This window comes from Numida meleagris, chromosome 27, assembly GCF_002078875.1.
Source record: "Numida meleagris isolate 19003 breed g44 Domestic line chromosome 27, NumMel1.0, whole genome shotgun sequence".
NCBI classification, from domain to species: domain Eukaryota; kingdom Metazoa; phylum Chordata; class Aves; order Galliformes; family Numididae; genus Numida; species Numida meleagris.
In genome coordinates, this window is record NC_034435.1 from 1,344,076 (window position 1) to 1,353,893 (window position 9,818).

The 9,818-nt window shown below is 63.7% G+C and overlaps 2 protein-coding genes across 2 annotated transcripts in view; both read right to left on the reverse strand.

The window, feature by feature from the left end:
* The window catches only part of SHD (Src homology 2 domain containing transforming protein D), a 3,141-nt gene extending 3,027 nt beyond the window's left edge, over positions 1 to 114 (reverse strand). Inside the window, exon 1 of the mRNA XM_021379008.1 lies at positions 33 to 114. Within this exon, the coding sequence (XP_021234683.1) occupies positions 33 to 114 (82 nt within the window). The remainder of the gene's footprint in view (positions 1 to 32) is intronic.
* Positions 1,024 to 6,000, reverse strand: CCDC94 (coiled-coil domain containing 94). Its single transcript, XM_021378809.1, has 8 exons — positions 5,883 to 6,000; positions 5,258 to 5,358; positions 4,842 to 4,986; positions 4,408 to 4,542; positions 3,923 to 4,104; positions 3,255 to 3,375; positions 2,213 to 2,378; positions 1,024 to 1,475 (listed from the first exon to the last, which is right to left on the reverse strand). The coding sequence occupies exons 1-8, from the start codon at positions 5,997 to 5,999 to the stop codon at positions 1,399 to 1,401; spliced, it is 1,044 nt and encodes a 347-aa protein (XP_021234484.1). The 5' UTR covers position 6,000; the 3' UTR covers positions 1,024 to 1,398.

The following is a 9,818-nucleotide window of genomic DNA, read 5'->3' on the forward strand; positions in this document are numbered from 1 at the left end:
CCCGGTGCCGGTTCCGGGGGGGCGGCGCTCACCGCCGCTGTAGTCGGGTTGGGGCGGGCGGGGGGGGGAGCGCCGTGCCCCCCGGCCCAGGTACTCCCGCAGCCATTTGGCCATCGCTACCGCGGGGCAACGGACCCCCCCGCAGCCGCCGTCGCCGCAGCCGCCGCTTTGTGTCACCGCCGCTCTCAGCGCGGACCGGAGCCCCTCACCCCCCCCCACCCCCAGTACCGCCCCGCAGTGATGCTCCGGAGGGGGGCGGGGGGGGGGGGAGGGCTGAGCCCCCCCCCAGCCGGGGTAAGCGGGAGAATCAAAGTGACACCGGGACAAAGGGGGACCCGCGGCTACGGGACCCCGCCGGGGATCGGGGCTGGGGGCACCCGACCCCCCCCGCACCAAGAAGGCTCCGCGGACCCCAACATCTGTGGGTCCCGGGAGGCGCAGCCCCCCCAGGCTCAGCACTGGGGCAGGAGGACCCCCCCTCACCCCCCCTCCCCCGGAATGTGCGTGTGGAGGGGGGGAACCCCGCGCTGTACCCCAACCGCAGCCCTGCCCACTCTCCCCGAACAAAGACCCCTCCCCAGGGTGGGGGCTGTGTGCGGGGGGGGGGGCACACGGGACGGGGACACTCTGTGCCATCCCATAGAGCAGAGCTGGGCGGGGGTCGTTCCTATCTCCAGCGTTAACATCCAGCGCCGCTCATTGCACCCGTGTGCAGGGAACGCTGAGCAGAGCTCCCCGGCCGGACCCGAGCCCCACAAAGCCCTGCAGCCCCAGCGCCATTGGCGATGGCTTCATTGGGTTAATTAGGGCCCGGTAATGAATGAGGGGGGGCTCTGACAAAGGGGACAGTGGCACTGCTGGGTGGGACATGGATGGCATCGGACCACGCTCCAGGTGGGGCTGATGTGGCTCAGGGTTCCCCTGTGTGGGACAGATCCTACAGCGAACACATGGACCCATGTGTGCGCCAGACCCATAGCAGACACACAGACCTGTCCGTGCCTCGGACAAACGGCCGCTCTGTTGATGGAGGAGAGACAACCAGCTCCGACCCACTCCATTTATTCACCGGTCGGGGCCGTCCGTGAGCACAGCCAGCCCCACTGCTCCCCCCCACAGACGGGGACAGAGAAGGGGGGGGTCCTTGGCTTCAAAAAGGTGCTGAGCTCACACCCCCCCATGGGGGTAGGAAGCCCCATGCTGCCACTACTGCAGTGTGAGGGGGGGGGGGCTGCTGAGGACAGCGGGTGGCAGCGGAAGGGACAAAGAGCACAGTCCTGGATGGTCCCAGTGCTTCCCAGTTGGGATCGGCGCCCACGGCCCCGCTGCAGGACGGGAGGTGAGGACGTGGGGAGGGGGAGCGCCGTGGGGCTGAGCAGCACGCGGCCCCGCTGCTCGTCAGTCGCTCTCGCTGTCCGTGTACGCTCCCAACAAGCCGAGGGACGACGTGGTGCCCGTGGTGGTGGGCAAAGAGCCTGGAAACCAAAGGGAGAGCAGAAAGCGTCAGGGCGAGCCCTTCCCACTGGAGATTTCGAGCACGGGGAAGGGAGAGAGGAACAGCGCTGGGCTTTGGCTCTGTGAGCCCCAAGCTGCAGCGTTACAGGCACAGAGCTCAGAGCCCTTGGGAGACACAGTGCTCCTCCAGCAGCATCTGAGCGCAGCGGGTGGCCGAGGAAAGGTGAAGGGGGGGGCAAATACAGGAGCCGTCCTTCCCCACGGATCCCTGGGGGCACAGGGACCCACTAAACCGAAGGCTTCGCACCAGCAAATGCAGAACCAACCTCACCTGCTCCTCCCCATACCCCGGGCCCCCCGGCTCCTGGAGCCGGTGCAAGGTCCTTGTTTTGTTCCAAAGCTCCAAATTCCTCCAACTTTGGGAGGTTTTACAATCGGGCCCCAGACCAAAGCAACCCTCCCACCATGACACCCCCCCCACTCCCCACTGCGGTGGTTCCCTGCCCTCTGTCTGAACACCACCGTGTCCATTGGGAGCTGCCGTCCCCATCCGGCTGACACCAAGGTCACAAAGCGCTGCCAGCGGCTCTGCCCCCCCAGGAGAGGCACCAGGACATCTGGGAACGGGGACAGCCCTCACTGGGACACCATGACGGCCCCATCCGCCCCACGACAACTCATACTGGGAGCACTGGAGCTGCTGGACCCCACCTCGCTGCTCCCAGCTACACCATCCTGACCCCATGCAGGCAGTTACCGGTGCTGGCCGTGGTGCCTCGGTTCTCAGCCCCGTTAGCTGGGGTGGCACTTGGCTTCTGCTTCCTGGCCGTCACCAGTGTGGCCAGCTGTGACTTGCTGTTCCATTTGCCCACGCTCCGCTCCCAGCTTTCAGTCTTCATCTTCTTGCTCTGGGGCTGAGGGTCCTGCGGAGCGGGCAGGAGCGTTAGGGACGCGCGGCGTTGTGAAGGGGAGCAGAGGGAGAAGGGGCACTGAGAACACGGGGACAGCTCCAAGGGGCACCCAGGGAGAGCATCCACCCACAGAGCTGGGCCAACAAAGAGCTGATCGGGAGCTGAAGAACTGCACTGCATCCCCTGGGGACAAACACCCCTCTGACTACAGCAGGGACATCTGGGCTTGTGCTGGTGGCCAGAACACCGTGCCTGCAGGTGGTCTGATCCGGGCACCAAACCGAACTCCCCTGGGCCCACAGAGCAGCACAGGGCAGGGGAACACGGCTCGGATTAACCCCGGCCCAGCTTAGAGACACGGCCGCTTTGATTCGTCCGAATGGACAGAGGTCCCCGCGGGCACGGATCGACATCAGAGAGCAGCAGTGCAGGGGGCCTGACAGCAGGGATAATCCCTCCCGCGCGAGCCAGGCACTGAAAGCTCTTTTGTCCTGCCCGTCTCCAACACAGACCGAGGAGAAGCAAGGGAGAGGCCGTCCCCGGCAGCTGATTCACTGCTGCTGATCTCCGGAGGGCTGAAATGGCACTGGAGCTAGGATGGAGGCCCAGGGAAGGCTGAAGGGGAAGGGAAGCCATGTCCTGAGCTCCATCCCAGCTGAGGCCATCTCCTTTGTCAGCAGCCACAGACTAAAACCACCGATTGATCCCCGTCTCCTTTCAGCCCAGTGCACAGGGACGCACGCTTTCCGAGCTGCTCATGCGTGACAGGCAGCAGGGCTCCGCTGCCACACACAGCAGGGATGGAAGGAATACTGCACAGCCCAGGGCAGCAGCTCTGTTCCCGGGGAGGAGCAGCAGCAGGTGGATGAGCCTCGGCCCCCTGCTCACCTCCTGCAGGACGTCCGTGGGCCGTGTTTTGGCCGTGGGCTTGGTGCCTGGTTTCGCAGGCTCTTCGTCAGAGTCAGAGTCTGGCAGCAGCCGGCGGTTCTGGGCCTGCTCCAGCATGGCTCTGCGGGGACAGAGGGCACGAGCAGAGGGTGAGAGCCAGCTCCGCTCCCACCGCCTCGAGGAGCAGCACCACGCACACCGTGCTGCCCGCTGCACAGTGCTCCCCTACTGCTGGAATTCGGCAGCATGACCCGCGCTCTCAGGTGCTGTTGTTTCTTTTAAGTCACCTTCAAGCAGCGCCCAAAGGTTGGCAGCGCTGCGATGCGCAGCCTGAGGCAGCTGCAGAAACTCTGTCTCCACGAGGACACTTCCCAGGAGCAGTCAGGCCGTGCTGGCAGCCCACACCCCCCCAGCAGACACAATGACACCCCTCCACCTCCAGCAGTTGTGTTTCTCTCCCCTCCCCAATGACTTTAGCGAGATAAACCACCCCCAACCTCTTTGCAGCCCACTCTGGACTGCGTCCCACCCACACAGCTCCTCCAAACTCAGGCCCCTCAGGCACTGCCCTCACTGCAGGGCTGTCAGGGTGCTGAGCAGGTGGCAAGATGTGGCCCTTCCCCGCTGGGCTGGTTTCACACACGTGGCAATGCGTCCAGCCCGCTCACTTCATCTCTTGCTCATCCTCCTCCTGCTCCCTGCGCTTCTGCTCCTCCTCGTATTCCTTGTACTGCTGCAGCATGGCCTCGAAGTCAACATTGGCCTGGCGCTGGTTGAGCTCCTTCAGCTCCTGTAGGTTCTCCAGAACTTCCATCTCCAGCTTGGAGTCCTTGGTTCGGTTCTCCAGGACCTGGTTGACCAGATGGAAGCCATGTTTACGCAAGGCAGCAAGGCCTGGCAGTAAGGTCCAGCCCAGCCTCCCCACGTACTGTAGGGCAAGAAGCACTCAGAGGATCGACATCTTCATCTCTGAGTCAGGCATGACAGGAAAAAACAGCCTGGTGCAAACTCCAGCACAGGAGGAAACCTCCTGAGAGCAAACAGCAATACCTCCCAAGTCTGGAGAAGCTACAAGGTCACCTGCTCTGCAGGGTAGAGCCAGACAGGGCAGGAGAGCGGTTTGCCTTCTGCAGAGAAGAGCATTTTCCAGTACCTTCATGGGATTGTTTAGCTCTTCCTCCTCCCTCTCCTTCTGCATCCTTTTCTCCTCTTCTTCCAAGAGCTTCTCAGCCTGGAAGTTACGAGTGGCTCCGTGCTCCATGGTGTAGTCCGTGTTCTCAGGATCTGTCTAAGGAAAAAGTAAGGCAGCAAATTCATCGTCCTGAGGCAATTCCACCCCAGTCACACCATGGCTACGATTCCTCAATTTTATCCACATCATGGGGCAGACAAACACCTGCAGTCTCCTGTTCTGCTCCACCTGATGTGCCACTGCACCCTGCCCGCAGATGGGCAAACAGACACAGGAAGGGAAGAGACACCGAACAGCACGCACTCGGGCTCAGCCTGTGCTGGGACAGCCCTGCTCCCCATCGGATTGAGTCCGTGACCACACAGCCTCCCCAGAAAGCAAAGAAAATATTCCACCTTGAAAGTGATCTCTGCCAGGCAACGCGTGCACTTGATGTAGAAGCGGAATATGGGAAGTCCCAGGTACACCTCGTTCTGAACCGTCTCCTTACGGGCATTAAACTTCTTTCCCTTATAGATGTATTCACCACACGTCTTGCAGCTAAAGAGAAGTCCATAGCACATCATTAGAAGAGACCAAGAGGCATGGCAGCCCAGATTCTGAGGAAATTCGCTCCTGTGGAAATCTGGTCCCTACAACCCCAAAATCACCTACAGTGTCTCTTCCCTCTCCTTCCTCCCTTTTTTTCTAGCCCAGGTCATCTCTAAACGCTGCCGGCAGCAGCTCCCTGTCAGTCTGAGGAAGGAAAACAATTCCCAGGGAAACTCCTCTCCCTGACAACCACTTCCTTCTGCCCCACGGCTCCTCTTACCGCATGTTGAACGGGGCCATGAGCCGCACCACATACTGCCGGTCCTTCGGGAGTTTGAGCTTCGGGATCTTTGCCGGATCGAAGTCCGGCGGGTAGTATTTCTGCAGGGACAGAGCAGAGATGTGAGATGTGCACACGGTGGGCACAGAGCCACCCAGGGAAGTGAGAGCCAGGGCAGACAGCTCCCACAAGCCCGAGGGATCGGCTCCATGCAGCAGAAGCCACCGTGCCACTGCTAACGGGGACAAACACCGCACTCAGGCTCCCAGGCGCTGCTGGGGGTGTCTGTCCGTCCGTCCATCTGTCTGCCCCTCTCCCCCAAACCCACGCGTGCAGCCCCCGTGGCGCAGCCAGGAGCCCCGGCCTGCAGACCTCCGCCCTAACCACCCCCCCCAACCTGCCCCTCTGCCCCCCCCTCACCCCCCGAGCACCCCACAGCCAATCCCTCAGAGCCACCTCAGCCCAAGCAGCCGCAGCACCCAGGGACACCGCACAGCCCGGGGAGCCCCGAGGCCTCTCTCAGCCTGACGAGCCCCTTAGCGACCACGAGCGCCCTGAGGACGCAGAGGAGCGCCCGAGGACCCCCAGAACACCCAGGCGGAATCCTGGAGCCGCCCGAACTCACGTTCAAGACTTTCCGCTCCGACATGGCTGCGCACCGCCCCCAGACCTCGTACACACAGCGGTACTCCGCGCCTCCCGCCGCTTCCTGGGAACAGATCCCGCCCCCTCCGCCGCTCATTGGTTGAGCGGGAGTCGGCCTGAAACGTTTTCCCGTTTTATTGGCTGTCTCTGCCGCCCGTCAGAGAGCTCCGCCCACCTCCCGGAAGTTCTTGCTCCACCGTCCAAGGGCCCGCCCTGAACCGCGGCCCGAAGAAAGGTTCCGGGGCGGAGTGGGGCCGGGGGGGAGGTCCTGGTGGGGCTGGAGCAGAACGAGGCCGGGGGGGTTGGACCGGAGAGGGGCGGCGGGAGCCGAGGCGGATCCTGGGGCGGCCTGGGCCCCGGTTTAGGACATGGAGAGGGGCCACAGGGGCTCTCTGGAGCCGGGGGGGCTGTATGGGCCAGTCTGGGTGCCATAGGGACCAGTGTAGGTGCTGGGGGGCATAGGGCCCTCCTTAGGGACCGTCCGAGCCATAGGGGTCGGCTGAGGCCATCGGGGCTGTTCAGAGCAGCCCTGGCCCCCTGCTGTCCCCACGCTGTGCCAGCCCCGCTCAGCAGCCCTCTGCATTTTCAGCTTTGCAGAGAACACCACGAGTGTGAGACGGGGCCCCGAGCCTCAGGATGGTTTATTTATGGGCTGTGTGTGGCCAGCGGCGTGTCCCCTCCGGTGCTGCTCAGGGACGTGTACCTTGGTGGTGCCTCAGTTTACCCCATGTGAGAGGGTGGGGGCCGGCAGTAGGTGAGCTGAGACCCAGCAACTCATCACACTGATGTTTCTGCATCACAAGGCGTGGGGCAAAGCGGAGAGGAAAGGCACAGAGACCCTCAGCTGATGCGAGCCCCAGGGCTGGGTGAAACCCAGCGGTGATGCTTGGGCAGTGGGGTTAAGCACGGGGCGTCCGTGGGGGCCCTGCCCGCAGCCCCGCTCCTGGCTCCAGCACGGGGTGGGGGCTCAGCCGGGGCTGGAGGCTGCCTGCGGGCACCGCAGAGCTCCTCGCTGTGATCCAGGGCTCCCCCAAGCGGCCTCCCGTGTGTCCGAATGGCCCCGCAGTGCCCTCGGGGTATACTCGGGCCCCCCAGGATACACGCAGAGCCCCCCGGTGTGCTCCAGGGCGCCCTGGAGGCGTCCAATGCTTCCCTAGGCTCCTCGTGGGGACGCCCATGTTACTCTCAGGAGCCTGAGAGTACCCCCTGGGCTCTGCAGTGCGCTCTGAGGATCCCAGGGTGCTGTCCCGTGTGCCCCAGGTGCCTGTAGGGCACAGTGGGAAGTCTCTAGGGCACCCTGGGGGGCTCTGGAAGCACTCTAGCATGCCCTATAGCACAGAGTCGGGTCCTGGGAGTCCTCTGGGGCACAATGGGAAGCCTCCAGGTCAACCTAAAGCACACTGAGAAGCTCTGGAAGCAGTCCGGTATGCCCTAGAATACACTGGTGGCTCCTGGGAGGCCTCTAGGGCACCCCACAGCACCCTGAGGGGCTCTGGGAGCACTCCAGCCCTGGGGTTGGGCTCCAGGCCCCCAGGACGCCCCATCAGCAGTAAGGACTGTTGTGCACAGCTCATTGGTGTGGGGGCACCGGGCTGGATGCTGTCGGTGCGGTGGGGTTCAGTAAAGCTGTCTGAGATGAGGTTGTGGGGAGGTGGGGTGCCCCGGGGAGGGGTCTCATCTCAGCATTCCCTGTGGACAGAGCTGCGTCTGTGCTCCAGCAGAATCCAACCCTGCATTTTAGAGAACTGGGAGTTTAGAAGAACTCTCTTCCCAGCACCAAACCGGCACGGTCCCAGCAGCCGTGCTGGGGGGTGCTGGCAGCAGGCAGCGCGTGTGGCACTCCCCAAATGCTCCAAGCTGGGAAATAAATCTGGGCTATAGGAGCGGTGACAAAGCCTAAATCCCAGCCCCTCCGGGCTGCACCAAAATCCCGTTTGGTTCCGTGGCAGAGGGGGAAGGGAGCAGCTGTTCAGGGCATCTTTGGAGCGTGGCTTTTTGCTGTGGGTTGCTGTCCTGTGCTGCGCTGGGAGCTGCTGCCTCGGGACGGGCTGAACACAAGGGGTTTATCTGCGGTGACGCTTTGCAGCTCGCCCCGTGACCTCGCAGGCACCGGAGCAGACCCTGCTGACTTTGAGACCCTCTGACATTTGGGGCAGCCTGGGGGGCATCGCTGCCACCCCCATTGAAACAAAGTGTGAGTGTTGTGGTCCCTGCAGGTCACCAGGCCCCCTCGAGAGGCACAGTTTGTCTGTGGGACACAGGAGCGATGGATCTCGTGGCTCTCCCCACAGCCTGGGGGGCAGAGGCAGCACTACTCACGCTGTGCCGGGGATGGCAGAACGGAGGTCAGGTGGGTTTGGTGGAGGTGGAGAGCTCTCCATCCAGGTACGGTTTTGCTTCTCTTGTTTCTTCCCATTTCAGCCTCTGTAAGAATCCAGCAGAACGGGCAGACTCACAGGTGCTGATGGTAAGCGGGGAGAGCAGTTTTCTTCCTGCAGTGGCTGGCACCAGATCTGCTGCTGCCCCATCCCATCCCTCGCTGCCTCCCTTGCTCTGAAGGCTGGAAACTCCCCCGGCTGAGCCCGAGAGCCAAATCCAGCCCAGAGAGGGAGTGACTCAGTGCCTTTGATTCAAAGGCAGCGATGTTATCTAAGCCCTGAGAGCCTGCTGCCCCTCCCCAGCAGAGCCCACGATGGGAACCTGACAGCTCCAGCACCTCTCTGCCACCGCCGAGGGGCCTGGGACAAACCCGTGCCTCACAAACAGGGTGGGAGAGCTCGGTTCATCCCCATGAATCCTGCTTCTCTTCCCCTTCCCAGTGCCGAGCCGCAGCTGGGTGCCCCCCACCGCAGCCCACGTCCTTGTGCCCCCGTCCTTGTTTCGCCCCTGCCCCCGTGCTCCTGTCCTTGTTTTGAGGCCGCACAGCTCTCCCTCCGCTCCTCCCTGTTCTGGGGATGGTGGCAGAGGGGGAGCAGGGCTGGTTCTCCAGGAGCAAACTGGGACCGGGCCGAGTGCGGGAGCTGCAGCCGTGAGCCCACACCGGGCTGTCCTGCAGCACTGCAGTTTGCTGTGGGCACGCAGCACGCTGGCCTCACTCCCTGACTCTTCCACGCATCCCAAGAGCAGCACTGCCGGGCAGGGGATGCACCAATTTTAAATCCCATCCACGGGGCTGGAAGCAGCAAACTCCCCCAAACCGCCCTCCGGTTCCGCTGCCCTCGGCCCAGGCTGCGGCACCGGGCCCTGCCGGCCTCTCCCTACACTCCAAGAAGGGCCCGGGTGCCCTCCTGACCCCGCAGGGCTCCCCTCGAGCATCGCACCCCACGGAGCGCGGGGAGCTGGGGGAGGTGGATGCCTCGGCGTGGCCGCGCTCGGCGCCGCGGTGGAAGCAGCCCAGCACGCCCACCCGCTGCCATGTGACGGCCGCGCCGACCGCCTGCTGCCACTGCATCTGCCTCTGTCACCATTTCCTGTCCTTCCGCACGCCACAGCCGTCCTCCTTCCTTCTCCCCGACCCGTCCTCGCCTCGCGTCCCACCGGCGCGGTGCCCACGTGGCTCTGCCAGCAAACACGGCCCCGGTTCCCGCGGGGCTGGGAGCGCCGTGGGGCTCTGCTCCATCCCTGCAGCTCGTGGCCCTTGGGAAGCGCGGGCGGCTCTGCTCTTGTTTGTGTCAGAAATGTCCTCGCTGGGGTTAGAATGCGTAGATATGTGTGGAATAAAAGTGTGCGTGCACGGCGGGGGCTCGGCGGATTGGCTCCAACCCGGAGTGCACGGCGCAGGGGATGCTCGGGGAGAGCTGCCATGGAGGCAGGGGTCCCCACTGCTGCGGAATGGGCCGTGGGTTTGTGGGGCCGTGGGGTTGTGGGGCTGTGGGGTTGTGGGGTCATGGGGTTGTAGGGCCATGGGTTTGTGGGG